Genomic DNA, 16,736 nt, shown 5'->3' on the forward strand with positions numbered 1-16,736 from the left:
TTTTTTTTTTTTTTTGAGACGGAGTCTCGCGCTGTGTCACCCAGGCTGGAGTGCAGTGGCGCGATCTCGGCTCACTGCAAGCTCCGCCTCCCAGGTTCAGGCCATTCTCCTGCCTCAGCCTCCGAGTAGCTGGGACTACAGGCGCCCGCCACCACGCCCGGCTAGTTTTTTGTATTTTTAGTAGAGACGGGGTTTCACCATGTTAGCCAGGATGGTCTCGATCTCCTGACCTCGTGATCCGCCCGCCTCGGCCTCCCAAAGTGCTGGGATTACAGGCTTGAGCCACCGCGCCCGGCCAGTTTTTTGTATTTTTTAGTAGAGACGGGGTTTCACCGTGTTAGCCAGGATGGTCTCGATCTCCTGACCTCGTGATCTGCCCATCTCGGCCTCCCAAAGTGCTGGGATTATAGGCTTGAGCCACCGCGCCCGGCCGCCCCTTCCTACTCTTACATTCTGTGACGCAGTGATGCTACTCAGTAACCAAATCCCTGGAAATTCTCTCAAAGTTTTTTTGTTTTTGTTTTTTTGTTTTTTTTGGAGACAGAGTTTCACTTCTGTTGCCCAGGCTGGAGTGCAATGGTGCTATCTCGGCTCACCGCAACCTCCACCTCCCGGGTTCAAATGATTCTCCTGCTTCAGTCTCCCAAGTAGCTGGGATTACAGGCATGCACCATCACACCTGGCTGATTTTGTATTTTTAGTACAGATGAGATTTCTCCATGTTGGTCAGGCTGGTCTTGAACTCCTGACTTCAGGTGGTCTGCCCGCCTTAGCCTCCCAAAGTGCTGGGATTACAGGTGTGAGCCACCATGCCCGGCCTTCTCTCAAAGTTTTAAAGCACTACAAAAGAGTAGAAATAAGACCACCCTTCATCCAATCCTCCCACCACATCTTAGAGCTAAGGAAGGACATTGCTGATTCTCTCATGTCACAAACCCAAAAGCAGGCTCAGAGTGGTGAAGGGGCTGCCTGTGTACACCCAGCTGGTGATGGGGCTGGCCTGGCATCCACCCGAAGCTCCTACCCCTAGGTCAGCTAGTCTTAAGGGGAGACAGGGGTCAGGCCTTTGTGATCAGCATGGTGAAATTCTCCCTTCTATAAACAGCTCATCTTAGAAGAGCCAGGGTCACAGCCATTCAGGGGAAAGAAATGGGATCCTTGGTGCTGCCCGCCACCAGGCCTGCAGCAGTCCCACAGCCTTCCGTACCGACGACCATGATGTTGAAGTCGAAACCGGTCTTCATGGTCTTCTTGCGCATCTGCTCGATGATGGTGTCAATGCCGATGTAGCCCAGCAGGTTGGAGTTGATGCTCACGGGCTTCATGGGCACCGCTGGCTTAGGCCTGGGCTCAGGCACCAGCTCTGACATGGCTGCGTCCGTCCTGGTCTCTGGGAGCCCTGCAGAGCCAAGGTGGGAGAGGTCGGAGGGGTGATCAGGAGGACAGCAGAAGTCACATGGAAACCATGGTATTTTCCTCTTGCTACAGAATCATACAAAGTTGAGCCTGGAAAGGATATTAATATCATCCAGTCCAGGTCCCTCATTTCATAGACAAAGAGACTGAGGCCTGGAGGAGAAAGAACTCAACTAAGAACACAGAGCAGGTCAGAGGCAAAATCTGGGCCAGTGCCAGGTTCTCTGGTTGCTGGGCACTTTCAAATGTACCTCACGCTCTGAAGCCCACATCTGTGCGTCTAACCCAGGGGCTTCTCCATCTTGGCACTAATGACATTTGAGTAATTCTTTATTGTGGGAGGCTGTCATGTGCATTACAGGATGATTAGTGGCACCCCTGACCTTAGTAGTCCCCCAGGTTGTGACAACCCAAAATGTCTCTAGATGGTACCAAATGTCCCCTGGGAGGCACCATTGCCCTGGCTGAGAACCACTGGTCTAGGAAATGTGTGGGGTTATTCAGACCTGAGTTGTGCCTCCCTCCCTGAATAACGGGCAAAGATGTTTTAGGATCTTGCATTAACATCTATTAACTGTCACTGACCTCGGCTGCTTCATCTTTTAGAAGCAAACAGGGCTACCCTTCTCTGAAAAGTGGCCATCACTCTCGTCTCCCAGCCTCGATGTCCTCTCTGTACCATGAGCACCATTGCAGAGTAGGGGGGTCTGTGCCTGGAGGAGCCCAGACACCCTCCCAGCCATTGTTCTGAATCTGTGGGACCAGTGGGGAGGGGATGAGAACCAGATAAGGGCATCACTTGCCTAAGACGACACAGTGTGCTCTTGGAGTGGTGGATGGCAGATGAAAGAGGAGGCTGAGGAACCAGCCTCTCCCTAGTGAGGAAGGGCAAACATCTCCCTGGGTTTAGTGGATCATGGGTGTGTTCACACACAGGAGAAATTTTCGAGTTTCCTTATCAGGCCACTGGCCACCAGGGCAGGTTCTAGAATAGAGCAGTTCCATTTCCCCATCCATACGATTGGGGTGTGGGGTGAAGTGGAAAGAGCCTGGCTCTGCTACTTCTCAGCTTTGTGGACTTGGGAAGACCACCTCCCCACTATGAGCCTGCATCCCCCTCTATAAAATGGTAGGATCATCACTAAGACTGTGGTGAGCATTCATGAGACATAATGCGGCCGGGCGCAGTGGCTCAAGCCTGTAATCCCAGCACTTTGGGAGGCCGAGATGGGCGGATCACGAGGTCAGGAGATCAAGACCATCCTGGCTAACACGGTGAAACCCCGTCTCTACTAAAAAATACAACATATTAGCCGGGCGTGGTGGCGGGCGCCTGTAGTCCCAGGTACTCGGGAGGCTGAGGGAGGAGAATGGCGTGAACCCAGGAGTCCGAGCTTGCAGTGAGCTGAGATCCGGCCACTGCACTCCAGCCTGGGCGACAGAGCGAGACTCCGTCTCAAAAAAAAAAAAAAAAAAACAAAACATGAGACATAATGCTTAGAAGCACTGAGCAATGGCCAGGCGCAGTGGCTCACACCTGTAATCCCAGCACTTTGGGAGGCTGAGGCAGGCGGATCACGAGGTCAGAAGTTCGAAACCAGCCTGATCAACATAGCGAAACCCCATCTCTATTAAAAATACAAAAATTAGCTGGGCGTGGTGGTGGACGCCTGTAATCCTAGCTACTGGGGAGGCTAAGGCAGGAGAATTGCTTGAAATTGGAAGACGGACTTGCGGTGAGCCAAGATTGTGCCACTGCACTCTAGCCTGGGCGAAAGAGTGGAACTCTGTCTCAAAAAAAAGAAGAGGCATTGAGCAATAGGTTCCAGACCCTTTTGCCCCAGCCCCTTTCAGGTCTGTAGGGGAAATGAAACAGTACATGTGAAAGCATTGGTTAAAGGAAGGTGTCCCCAGATGCCAGTTACACAAGCATGGTTATTGGACTCCATGTGCTCTTGAGGACACCTTCCAGCTCTGCCGTTCTAGAATCCTATGTTTCATGACTAACACCCTGCAGAGTCTCAACCTTACAGGGAGGCCTGATGGAGCAGCAGATGGAGGAGAGGGAGAGGGGACAGGAGTGTTCCCTTCCCGCCCCTAAACCCAGCCAGGAGTCTACTCTCATCTCTCTCCACCTGGTCCTTCCACTGGTACTGGCAAGACCCTCTCTCCCAATGGGAAACTGTCCTTTCTTCTGTCACTCCCAGGCACAGCCAAATCTGCCAAAGCCTCAGGACCTCCCCAGGGCCTGGCATGGCCCTCTCTTGCTTCCCAGGAAGCTGTTCCCAGCCAGGCAGCTCCACACGGCAGCAAGATTGGCTCAGCCCTGCAGCAGCTGACTCTCAGCAGCCTGGCCCTGCTCCTCCACTCTTGCACGTGGCTCACAGGCCCCACTCAGCACACCTGCACTGGGACCAATGCCCCATTTTTCCTGCCCAGCTGCTCACACAAGCTGGGCCTTTCTATGGCCCCTTATGCCTCTGCAGCTGAGCCCATTTGGTCTCAACCTGTGTTATAAGATAGAGCCACGTGGTTTTGCGGGGGGGATGATCTTATCCCCATTTTACATACTTGGAAAGTATGCCTTGTATTTACTATGAGGGGTTGTGTAAAGATTCTTATAAAGTGTTTGTTCTCACCATGGCCTGCTCAGCCCTGGCCTGTCAACTGCAGCATCCTAAAGGAGCACTCCCAAAAGATAGACCCTGATGGAGAGAGGGTCCTACCAGATTCCCAAGCAGCGTCTAGGGGCTACCACAGGCCCGCTGCAGGACCAGGACCTGGTAGATCTCACTTTCATTCCCTCCAGCAAGCACATATGAGCACCCATTGTGTGCACTGTACAGAGTGCCTGCTGCCAAGTCAGCCTCCCCACCACATGCCCATGACATGCCAGTCACATGCTAACAAGCCACCCATCAGCCCCAAGTACAGAAAACATGTGCAGGTCACAGTGCCACAAGCTTTGCTGGAAGATCCTGTTCCCCCTCCAACCCCTGGCTCCCTCCTCCTCCTCCTCCTCCTTCTTCTCCTCCTTCTCCTCCTCCTTCTCCTCCAGCATTCAGCCCCACTGCTACTCACAGGAAAGCCTCTGCTTTGCCATCTGATGTGAATGGCCCTCTTCTGTACCCGCTGCAGGTATTCTGGTACTCATCACATTCATTCATTCATTCATTCCATCCCATGCAGGCCATTGCATATGCTGTCAAATGGGGGTCTACACCAGCCAAGCCCTAGGCTAAATTCCAAGGACACTTATGTACCCCAGACAAGGTTGTTGCCCTCAAGGACCCACTGGCTGGTAAGGGTGCCTGACAAATAAACAAAGATCTCTGGGGCACAGAACTAATGCTGCTCTGGAGCTGGATTCTGTAGCTCCATCCTCTGCCCCTACAGCTCCCCTGGTCCCACCATGTCAACCTCAGATGGGCAGGTGACCCAGGCTTGAATCCTGGCTGGGTGACCCTTGTGAGCCTCATTCTCTGCTCAGAAAACTGGAGATAGAACCTACCTTGCTGGGTTGCTATGAAGGTTATATAGAATGAAGGATGTAAATTATATGGCACAAATACATACTAGTTCTCACCCTTCTTTAGGGCAGGGCCATGTCTTATTGATCTCTGTGCCCCAGTCTACCCAGCATACCACAGGCACTCCTCAATAAATGAATGAATGAATGATGAGTGAATGAGAGCTTCAGAGTGAGGCAGGTATCAGAGACATCACCTTTCTCTTCCCTCAGATGCTTCTCCCCGTGCAGAGCAGCTGACCCCCAGTGAGCAATGGCTGTTGTCTTGGCCACAGTCAAGACAGTAGAATTGTTGAGTAGAATTGTTGAGACCTCCTCCCTCCTCTGCAACAAGGATTGGAGGGGGGCTCCCCAAGGATGGGGAAGAGCTCAGGTCGGGCTCACAGCAGGGTACAGCTCAAGTCTGCCACCCTGGCTAGACAGTCCTTGGGGCCCCCCTCAGCTCCTGGCTCTCCCAGGGCCCCTGGAGAAGGCGGATCTGCCTGCAGCACCCTCTGCCAGAAGCTACCTGCCCCATCAGTGCTCCAGGGAGAGGCACCATCCACCTAACTGGGCGCAGCCAAGTCCCCCACAGAAACAGCCCCTCCATTCCCACGCTAAGCAAAGACCCTGGCACTTCCTTTTACGGGCAAATGAATGGTTTTGGCTTTGTCTGGCCCAGGGACACCACCCCTCTGTGGGAAGGTGGCAGCTGGGGGAGGGGACCTTTCCAAAATAGCACCTGCTTAGTGCAGGCTCCCCTCTTCCTTCCAGCCTGAAGGGGGATCTTCCTCAGCCCCTAGCAGCCTTCAAGACCCCACCACCCCCCACAGAGGCAATTCCAGCCCACCCCAGTTCCAGCCCTAGGCTCTGGGAAAAGGAATCACCGAAAGCTCTCTCGGTCCTTTCCCATTCGCAGGAGTGGAGGGCCCTGGGACACCCCTTCCCCCATCCCAGTCCTCCGGAGGCCAACGGGTTCCCTTGGAGACCACCAGCTGGTGCCTGTCTCAGTGTGTGCCTGTGGGGGTTGGGGGAGAGGGGACGTATGTATCAGTGCACAGGTCTCTCATCCGGCTGGCATGGCCCTGGCACCTGTGCATGGTGTGTGTGCTTGTGCGTGTCTTGGTGTACTCCAGCGTGGGGCTTTCTGTGCGCATCGGGGTCCCTGCTTGCGTGTCCGTGGGTTCCTGCGTCTCCCCGCGTTCTGTGTCTGCCCCTCTGCGAGACTGTCTCCCTCGAGGTGGGTGCCACCGTGTGTGCGTGTGTCCGCGCATCTGTCACCGCGCGTGGGCTCCTTGGCGCGGAAACCCTCCCCCGGGAGCGCCTCCGGCCGCGCTGGTCGGGGCCGCAGCCTCCTCCTGGCGGGTGCTGGTGGCCCCGCCGGCCGCCCTACCTTTGGACATGAATCCTCCTTTGTCTCGGTTCCTCCAGGGAGATGCTCCGGGCGCGGGGCTGCAAGGCTGAGCGGGGCGCGGGCTTCCCCGGGCCGAGCGGCCCCTGCAGCCGGGCCTCGCCCCTTCGCGCTGTCCTCCCACCCGCCCGGCCCGCGGCCCCGCCGCGCCGCCCCTGCGCCCCGCGCCGCCGCACCCGCCCGGGACCTCGCCTCTGCTCGCTCGGCGCCGCGCCGCCCCTGTCCGCGCGCACCGTTGCCGCCGCCGCCAGCCGCCGCCGCTGCCACCCGCACCACGTGACCGCGCGCCCGTCGGCCCCGCCGAGGGCCCCTCCCCTTCCCGCGGCGCCCGCGCCCGCACGCGGGAACGGGCCCCGGGTCCAGGCTGCGGGCGGCCCAGGAGCCGCACCCGCGGGCTCCAGGTGCCCGGCCCGGAAAGGTGCCTGCGTCCCAGTCCCATCTGTCCCCCTGGATCCGCTCGCAGCCCCTTACCCGCTAGGCTGCGGCAGGGAGGGGCGGTGGGAGCAGGGGACCAGTGGCAACTGCGGGCGGCCGTGAGCGCGCGTGAGTCACGCGGGGGCTGGGGTGTTGCGCGGGTGCCTGTAGAGCCCTGAGTCAGGGGCCCGGGTTCCAGGCCCTGCTCCGGGATAATGAACCAATAATCTTAAGCCAGCCAGGAACTTCCCTGAGCCTCAATTTGCCCATTAGAAAAAAATGTCATGCATTCAGTGGATACTAATGGACAGCATATTGCCAGGCCCTGGGAGCACAGGGGTGAGGACAACCATCCCTCCCCTTGAAGGTTCTGGGTCTAGTGGAGGAAACAGGAAGATGGAATGTCCTAATGCAGGGGCTGGGGTGCACACAGGGGACTGAGGGTGTAGGCAGGTGGGCACCCTGGGGAGAGGGGGCTTGCAAGACTTCTTGGAGGGGATGAGGGCCAGATGGAAAGGCAAATGGGAGTGGAAGGGAAGAATGGAAAGGGAGAGGCATTCTGCAAAGAGAAGACAGTGGAGGTGAGGGGGGCCAGAGGTGAGAGCTGCATGGTGCTGGTGGACAGCCCAGAGTCCTTGGTGTCGCTGAAGCAGAGAAAATTCCAGACAGGTGTGCAGAGCTAAATAAGAGGCTGGAGAAGTCCACAAGCAGCCTTGGAAGCTGGACTTTAATGGAAGGTAATGGTGAATCACTGACGAATATTAAGCTGAAAGTGCTGCCATTCAATATGTTAGTCGTTGCAGCAGTTGTGTGTGGACAGGGAACAAGCCAGTGGGTGGGAGGTGGCCTCACAGGGGCAGAAGGATGGAGAGGAGAGGACAGCCAGCCAGATAGTTGAGTACTGAAGAGGTAAATCAACAAAGTGGGAAATAGACTGGAAGAGATGGCAAGAGAGAGATGAGGAAGAAGAGGATACCCAGGTTTCTAGGTATCTGATAGAAGGTTAGGCGATGCCTACAGCTGAGAGAGTGAGATCAGGGAGGCAGGAGTCAGTTCAAGAAGAAAAGGGCTACCTCTGGACATGTCTGGGAGACATCCGGGATGTCTGGTAGATAAACCAGCTAGCTGCTGGCTGCCCACATCTGCACTTCAGGAGACAGGGCTGGGCTGCAGAAGGAGGGAGAACTGAGGTCTGGCAGGGAGAAGTGAAGACCAGAATTTAGGTGAGGTGCCCAGACTGAGTGTGCGGGGTGGAGGGAAAGGGGTCTGACAATCCAAAGACTCAATTCAGGTGTTAGACTGGATGCCTTTGAGGCACCTTTCCAGACCCAGAAACTCTGAGCCCTTGAAATGTTGGGAATGAGGCTGCCCAAAGTAGAAATTTCAACAATCTGGATTCCAGTCAGCTTACTGCCACCAGCCAGCTTTGGTGTGACTTTAGGTATGTCACAGGCTTTCTAAGACCAACTGAATGTCCTGCCCTTGTGTTGACCTATTTAGAGTTCTGTGTAGGACTTCCATATATACACGGCTCCAACTTACCTTTCAGGATTAAAGGGCTGGGAGTGGGGGACCAAGAAAGAGACATCCAGGTAAGGCACCTTTTAAGCAGCAGATACTTCCTAAAAGGCTGAGTGTAAATGGATTTGGAAAGCCTCAGGTGAGGTCATTATCTCACATCCAGAGGAGGCTGCAGAGACTACCTATTAGACAAATCACAACTTCCTAAAGTGCTAGTCAGTATTTTCACATAGGAGGTAGGAGGCTTGCTTTTTTTGTTGTTGTTTTTTTGTTTTTTGGGACTCTGTTGCCCAGGCTGGAGTACAGTGGCACAATCTCGGCTCACTGCAACCTCCGCCTCCCGGGTTCAAGCAATTCTCTGCCTCAGCCTACACACTTAGTTAATTTTTTTATTTTTTATTTTTATTTTTTTGAGACGGAGTCTCGCTCTGTCGCCCAGGCTGGAGTGCAGTGGCGCCATCTAGGCTCACTGAAAGCTCCGCCTCCCAGGTTCCCGCCATTCTCCTGCCTCAGGCTCCCAAGTAGCTGGGACTACAGGTGCCTGCCACCACACCCGACTAATTTTTTGTATTTTTTAGTAGAGACTGGGTTTCACTGTGTTAGCCAGGATGGTCTCGATCTCCTGACCTCGTGATCTGCCCGTCTCAGCCTCCCAAAGTGCTGGGATTACAGGCGTGAGCCACCATGCCCGGCCACACCTGGCTAATTTTTTGTATTTTTAGTAGAGATGGGGTTTCATCACCTTGGCCAGGCTAGTCTTGAACTCCTGACCTCGTGATCCACCCGCCTCAGCCTCCCAAAGTGCTGGGATTACAGCTGTGAGCCACTGCTTTTAAAGCTGGACACACCTATTGATCACCAGATTATTCCACCTCTTCAGGGAACAAAGAAACAACCCCAGGAGATGATAAAAGGAGGACTCACCATAATTGCTCCTCCACAAGTTACCCCTGTTAACCTTTCTTTTCCTTTTTCTTCTTCTTTTTTTTTTTTTTTTTTTTTTTTGAGACAAGGTCTTGCTCTGTCACCCACACGGCTAGAGTGCAGTGGCACAATCATGGCTCACTGCAGCCTCAACCTCCTGGGCTCAAGCAATCCTCCCACCTCAGCCTCCCCAGTAGCTGGGACCACAGATGCATGCCACCATGCCCTGCTAATTTTTTATTTTATTTTATCTTATTTTATTTTTTGAGACAGAGTCTTACTCTGTCACTAGGCTGGAGTGCAGTGGCACGATCTCGGCTCACTGTAGCCTCCGCCTGCCAGGTTCAAGTGCTTCTCGTGCCTCAGCCTTCCAAGTAGCTGGGACTATAGGCATGTGCCACCACACCTGGCTAATTTTTGCATTTTTAGTACAGATGAGGTATCACCATGTTGGCCAGGCTGGTCTTGAACTCCTGACCTCAAGTGATCCGCCCACCTTGGCCTTCCAAAGTGTTGGGATTACAGATGTGAGCCACTGTGCCCAACCCTTATTTTTTAATTTTTATAGAGATAGTCTCACCATGTTGCTCAGGCTGGTCTTGAAATCCTGCCCTCAAGCAGTCCTCCCATCTCAGCCTCCCAGAGTGCTGGGATTACAGGTATGAGCCACCACACCTGGCCAAAACCTTCTTTCTGATAGTTTCCCTCAGCCTGACCTCAGACTGGAAGGTTATAACCCAGCTCAGGGTACAGTCCCTATGTCTGGCCCTACAACACCCATTTCCTTTTCTCCCAACCCATTCAACTCTGACCTTAGAGTCCTTCCTTGCTTTCCCAACCCATGCAAGCATGATCCATCTCCAAGCTCACCCACTTCCACCTCCGCCGGCAGCCTAGTCCATCCCCAACCAAGTTTCTGCATTTACCTTTGGATTCTGTGGCCAGGTCCAGGGAGGCAGGCTCTGTGGCTCCATCCGTGGCAGCATTAGTGTGGTCTAGGGCTGGGTCTGTGGATCTGATTGGCATTAGCAGGCATGTAGCAACGTCTGATATGGTTAGGTTATTAACACTCCCCAGTGTGATCTTCCCAGTGGCTGGGTCTGGGGTTACTGGCACAACTGAACCTAGAGCTGTACCCATCCTACTTGTGTCCAAAGCAAGAGAATTCATAGCCGTGCCCAGCTTGGCTCTGTTGACTCTGGCCAAAGCCATGGCTGTTTCCAACCTTGTGGTGCCCACTGTAGCTGTGATTGTGTCCAGCTTGACTGGGTCTGATGTTGCTGAATCCATGGCTGTGCCCTTTGTGGTCATATCTGGGTTGGCTGTGCTTCTTGTAGCCATGGCTTTGCCCAGCTTGTCTGGGTCTGAGGCTATCAAGTCCATGACCATCCCTGGCTTGGTTGTCCCTACTGTAGTCAGATTCATGGCTGTGCCCGGCTTGATTGTGCCTGCTGTAGCCAAGTTCGTGGTTTTGCCTGACTTGACTGTCCCTACCGAAGATAAGTCTCTGGCTGTGCCCAGCTTGATATCCACAGCGGGGAACTCTGTGCCTGTGTCCAGTCCGGATGTGTTTGGTGTGGCTAAATTGATAGCCAAGCTAGGTCTCTTGGTGGCCATTGTGGCTAAATGTCTGGCTGTGTCTGTCCTTGTATCCATAGCAGTCAAATTCACAGCCGCGTTGGCCCTTTGGAGACGCCCCCGGGGTCTGGGGATCCCCCTGGCCCGGGGCTTGCCTTTTCCTAGAGAAGCTCTGGTAGGTGTGTGGTCAGTCACTGAGACAAGGTGCCCCTGGCCTACTGAGCCTGGCTCTGCAAGGACTGGTGCACTCTGGGCTAACCGGGACTGGAAAGGTAAGGCCAGGTAGGAACTCACCAGGGGCTTCTCCGTGGCAAGCATCCTGCTGGATTTGGCCAGACCTGAGTTCCCTGGGCCCTCAGAGTGGACCCTGCCCCCTGGCACTAGGGTCACAGGTGGTGAGCCTGGCGAGGACACCCTCTCTCCTTCATGGGGAGCAGCCTTCTTTCCTGGGGTAGGCAACTCTTCCCAGTGAGAGAGTGGGCGATTCAGGGACCGTGCCTGGATGTTCTGACGGAGAGTCAAGGAGATGGAGCTGAGCTTCCTGGGTACAAGGCTGCTGGTGGGCAGGGGGCTCAAGGAAGCCCCCAGAGCAATGCCCATCTCCTGTGGGGGCACACTCCGGGTCCTGGCTCCAAGGCCCAGCCGACTGGAGGTCTGTGGGATATGGCTTTGGGTGAAGGTATCCAAATGGATGGTCTTCCTGAGGACGGGGGTGAGGGGGGACCCTCCTCCAGGGAGTCTTGAGGGGCGGGTAGGGCGCCCCAGCACATGGCTATGGGAGAAGGAGGTTCCCGGGCCTGGAGCTCCATGCGACTGCATCTCTGGAGGAGAAGAAGCCAAGTCGTGGTCCATCCAGGTTGTTTGTCTTCCCCTGAAGCAATCAACAGAGAGAAGAGGCCAGGCAGGGGTGAGGAGCTCAGGCCTGGAGGTCTCAGCCCTCCCCTTCCTGACCAGCAGCTGAGCATGCCAGGTCTGAAGGGGCCTGGTTCTGGGGACTGTCCAGTCCTTAGTGGAGGGCACATGTAACTTCCTCCAGTCCCCCTATGGCTCCTACCTGCTGCAGACCGACCTGTACCTCATACCCACCCCACCCCTGGCCAGCCACCACACAGGGGGGTGGGCACGTCTAGTGAGCAGTCTGCCTCCAGCATGGGGGAACTCAGGCCGGGCTTACATCTCCCTTTGCCTGAGCCTGAGTGTGGCCCCCGTGTCTGTGGACAGCTCTATGGAGGTCATATACATGTTCAGGGACTCCAGAGGAGGGCAGTGCTTACTGGAGATCTCTCTCCCTTTCTGTTCCAGAAAGAACCAAAGGGTTGTGGGTTCCCACCCACAGCAGCCAACATAGGAGCTCAGGTGTCCAGGTAGAAGGATGAGAGAGGACCAATTTGGCTTGGAGCCCCAGAACCAAGGAAGAGCCCTGAGCTGGCCTAGTGCTGGAGTCGGAAACAGAGCCAGCCCTGCAGAAGGTGAGGTTGGGAAATGGAGAGGCAGTGAGTGTTCACAGAAGGAGCTTATCCGGTGAACAAGCCATGGTCCCTGCCCTTGGAGAGCCTGCCATGCCCAGGGATGCCAGGGAAGGAAGTAGGCAGGGCTCCGTCAAGCTAAGCATTAGGGGTAAAAAGGCGGGAGGCTAGACCTGAGCTGGGGCTATTCCTACTGAAGGCCCAAAGGTGAGAAAGTGTGGCATCTTTCTGAAAATCCAACATGGGGCTCCTAGGCTGCATCTAGCAGGGAGGGGAGAGCAAAGGCTGCGGGTGAGCTGGGGTCCAGCCCAGGCTACAGCAATGCTCAGGCCAGGGAATGTGACCCATTCAGATCTGGAGGTGGGAACGGCACTCAGGGGCAGTGTGACGGAGGGATCCGAGGGGAGAGGATTGAAGCAAGGATCCCATGAGGACATAGTTGAAACTCTCTGCTCCCTGGGCTGTGGAAGGGGCAGGGCTAGGGCTGGGGCTGGAGGAGGCTGCATTGCACAGGGGTAGAAGCAGCGGGACTGCCCGGGCTAGGGAGTAGGCACAAAGGGGTGTCAAGGATGAAGCTCAGGACTCTGGCTATGGTCTTAGTAGATGGCCACTCCCTGCCACTCTGGACTCCAAGTAACTCACTCTCTGGAACAAAGTTGGTTTGGCTGCTTTTAACACAGCAGGCTGGGACCTGCAGCTGGGGGACAAGGCCAGGGCTGGTGGGAGGAGTCAGTTCCAGAGGGTTCATGGGGAGGGGAGTGGTCATGTAGCCAGGTCCTTGAGGTCTGGAGCAGGGAGGGGGAAGGCAGGACACCAGACGGGGAAGGCATCACCCCTCACAATGGTGCCCCCAGCCCCACATCCCTCTTCTGTCATATATTTGTATCCAAGACTGCCCTGGCCTCCAACCCTTTCCCACCTGGCCTATCGCTGCAGCCCTAATCTCCTGCCTGCTCCTACACAACCACATACGCTTGGGCACACACGTTTACCCTGCACTTAGCCACAAACAGCTCCCCTCAGTGTGCACACCCACACACAGAGAGCAGGCCAGAGGACAGGTTGTCCGAGGGCGTCACCCGACCCCCATCACCTCACGGCACTCCCATCTTCCATGGATTGCTTGGTCCTTCCCCACCCCACCCCCACTCCCCCACACACACACCTACCTTGATCAGAGGACAAGAAGGATCCAGTGGAAGATAAGGCACACGCAGGCCCCTCACCTCCCCTTTACCCAGAGTCTGGCCATGGTGGCCAGCTTAGGGGCCTTGTCCATCTGGTCCCCTCATGGGCTCCTGCTCAGCCTCTGGGCCACAGTCCCCAGGCACAGGGCCCAGCCCTCTGCTAACTGTCCCACCAGCTACATCCCGCGGAGACTGGGCTGGACTGGGCTCTGGTGCAGGGAGGAGCTGGCTTTCTAGGAGTGGGCGGCTGTGAATGGCTGCTCTGAGCCTCTGGAATCCTGAAGAGCTATGGGAGGCTGGTAATGGCCAGGCTGGCACTCACGGCCACCTGCGGGGTGGTTCCCTGCAGCCTGCCCTCCCCAAATCTGCTCTGTCTCCCACAGACTCTGATGCCTGGGGAGTATGCAGTAAAAACAGGGATACTCCAAATATGGCTGTACTCCCATGGTCCCAGCGCCAATCTCCCTCAGGCTCTCCCTCTGTGCCCTTCATGCCCTGTTCAGCTCTGCAACCCTCAGGCCATCTTGCCCACTCACCTGGTCTTTCCTCAAGGGGGCTGGAGTTCCCAGAGGCTAGAGCTCCTTCAACAACTATTTCCTGAGCCCCAGCTTGCTCCAGCTGGACCCTGTACCCAGACCCTAAGGGTGTGAAGAGGCCCCTAGGCCTGCCCCTGAGGGGACCACAAAGGCACCCAGTCTGGCTCTGGCAGTGGAGACTCTCAGCAGCCCCTGGCCCTGGGGCCGGGATGGGAGCCCTCTTCTGTGTTCCCACAGCCCCTGGCTGCCTCTGTCATAGCAATGGTGATAACAACGATGGTGCTGATAACAGCTACTATTTCCTGAGCACTTGCTCTGTGCCCGGCACCATGCCAGGGCTGGGCGGAGCTCACAGTCTGCTAGGAAGATGGGTATGTAAACAGATCCTATAGTACTATCCTCTACAGTGATGGCAGATGTCCTCTGAGCACTCACCCTGAGTCAGGAACTAGGCTAAACATTCTCCTGGCATCTCCTTTAATCTCCGCCTCATCACCTGCTTTTTGCCGAGGAGGACATTGCAGCCCACACAACACTGTGTTGTCTGGTCTGCTCTCCTGTGTGTCTCTCTTTAGCGAGTAAGCTTCTGGAGCTGCACTGGGCAATAGAACTTTCGGTGATAATGGAAATGTTCTATGTCTGCGCTGTCCAGTACAGTAGCCACTAGCCACAGATGGCTACCGATCACTTAAAATGTGGCTATAGTGACCAAGGAACTGGATTTTTTTACTTTAATTTGTGGCTACCATATTAGCTCAGCTCTGTTTCGTTTGTTGTTGTTGTTGTTGTTGTTAGTTTTTTTGAACAGGGTTTCACTCTGTCGCCCAGGCTGGAAGACAGTGGCGCAATCATGGCTCACTGCAGCCTCTTGGGCACAAGCGATCCTCCCGCTTCTGCCTCCAGAGTAGCTGGGACCACAGGCATGCACCACCACGCCCAGCTAATTTTTTATTTTTGTAGAGATGGGGGTCTCCCTGTGTTGCTCAGGCTGGTCTCAAACTTCTGAGCTCAAGCAATACTCCTACCTCCACCTCCCAAAGTGCTGGGATTACAGTCATAAGCCACCATGCACGGCCGACAGCTCAGTTCTGAAGGGCCTGGATCTTCTCTGGGCCCCACGGCCTGACAAGAATTGGCTTCGGTAAGTTTCTTTTTCTTGAGAGTCTCAATCTGTCACCCATGCTGGACTGCAGTGGCAGGATCTCGGCTCACTGCAACCTCCACCTCCCAGGTTCAAGCATCAGGATAATCCTACTTCAGTCTCCCAAGTAGCTGAGATTACAGGCATATGCCACCATACCTGGTTAATTTTCATATTTTTAGTAGAGACAGGGTTTCAACATGTTGGCCAGGCCGGTCTCGAACTTCTGACCTCAAGTGATCCATCTGCCTCAGCCTCCCAAAGTGCCGAGATTACATGCATGAGCCACCATATCCGACCAGTAAGTTTCTTTAGAAAGAAATAATAAGTGAATTAATTAATGATTGAATGGTGATTGTGTGGGCCTAGCACCCATCCCTCTTATTTTTTTTTCTTTTTTTTTTTTTGAGACGGAGTCTCGCTCTGCTGCCGAGGCTGGAGTACAGTGGCGCCATCTCAGCTCACTGCAAGCTCTGCCTCCCGGGTTCACACCATTCTCCTGCCTCAGCCTCCTGAGTAGCTGGGATTACAGGCATCTGCCACCATGCCCAGCTAATTTTTTTGTATTTTTAGTAGAGACAGGGTTTCACCATGTTAGCCAGGATGATCTTGATCTCCTGACCTCGTGATCTGCCCACCTCAGCCTCCCAAAGTGCTGAGATTAAAAGTGTGAGCCACCACACCCGGCCCCCATCCCTCTTCTTATCCTTTCTCTCCCCTTACAGCTTTAGGTTCTCAAACTTGGCTGGGCTCTGGTTACCAGGGCAACCTGCTGGGATCCCAGTGGATGGGGGAGGGGAGCTATCTGGTGCTTCCTTGCTTTGAGGCCCTCAGGACCGGCCTGACTTAAGGAAGAACAGAGGGTGCTGGGAAGGAGAGGGCACAGCTCTGCCAGGACAGACTGGAGCAATGGAGACTTTCCTGGGTCCAGCCCCATTGGATTACATGATCTCTGTGAGATAAGCAGCCTAGGGCTGAAATCAGGGGCCCTGGGTTCTCTCCCCACTTTGGCCAACGATTCACCAGGCAACGTCTGTCAGATTAACTTGTGCTTCTGGGACTCAGTTGCCTTTTAAAATAGGGATCAGATGCCCTCATGTGGTCGGTCTCTTCTACTTCAAGAGCTACAATTCCTCCATCTTGCTCCCTGCCAGGCTGTTAGGGCTTTGAGAGCAAGGCCTGAGTCTTGTTCATCTCCACATCCTCCTGCCCATCTGCCCTGCTTAGAGGCTTAGAGGACACTGCCTGCCCAGTAATTACAGGCCAAGGTTCAGCTGCCCTCTAGGGGCCCAAAGTGACAATGGCCCTCTCCTATCTATACATATGATGCTTTCCCATCAAAGAAAAGATCCATAGGCCTGGAAGTGGCCTCAGAGAACAGAGGCCTCCACTCAACCACAAAACCATCTTGGTGACCTCCCAGACAAGTGGCATAGGCTCTGGAGTCCTTCAAGCCTGGGTTTGTTAAACTATGTGATTTCCAAACAAGTCAATCCCCCTGAGCTCCCGTCTCATCTGTAAAATGGAGATTATATTAGTCAGGACAAGTCAAGTTATGCTGCAGTAACAACCATTCCCAAATCCCAGTGGCTGATAACATATTTATTTATTTATTTATTTATTTATTTATTTAT

At 54.8% G+C, this 16,736-nt stretch overlaps 1 protein-coding gene and 1 long non-coding RNA gene across 3 annotated transcripts; one reads left to right on the top strand and one right to left on the bottom strand.

Moving 5' to 3' along the window:
• Positions 1 to 723: 723 nt before the first annotated feature.
• On the bottom strand, positions 724 to 14,796 carry SEPTIN3 (septin 3). 2 transcript variants are annotated; one of them, XM_031656250.1, is made up of 3 exons: positions 14,397 to 14,796; positions 10,121 to 11,643; positions 724 to 1,399 (listed from the first exon to the last, which is right to left on the bottom strand). In XM_031656250.1, exons 1-3 carry the CDS (start codon positions 14,420 to 14,422, stop codon positions 1,137 to 1,139), a joined length of 1,812 nt encoding a protein of 603 aa, XP_031512110.1. In that variant the 5' UTR covers positions 14,423 to 14,796; the 3' UTR covers positions 724 to 1,136. The 2 variants fall into 2 exon arrangements, with proteins under 2 accessions (XP_031512110.1, XP_031512111.1); XM_031656251.1 differs by lacking the exons at positions 10,121 to 11,643; positions 14,397 to 14,796 and adding an exon at positions 6,318 to 6,530 and having other exon boundaries at positions 734 to 1,399.
• LOC103888393 lies at positions 6,776 to 14,061 on the top strand. The gene is made up of 3 exons (XR_652889.3): positions 6,776 to 6,878; positions 7,415 to 7,486; positions 12,075 to 14,061. It is a non-coding gene; the product is annotated as an uncharacterized LOC103888393 (long non-coding RNA).
• Positions 14,797 to 16,736: the final 1,940 nt, after the last annotated feature.

This window comes from Papio anubis, chromosome 16 (genome assembly GCF_008728515.1).
Source record: "Papio anubis isolate 15944 chromosome 16, Panubis1.0, whole genome shotgun sequence".
Taxonomy (NCBI): domain Eukaryota; kingdom Metazoa; phylum Chordata; class Mammalia; order Primates; family Cercopithecidae; genus Papio; species Papio anubis.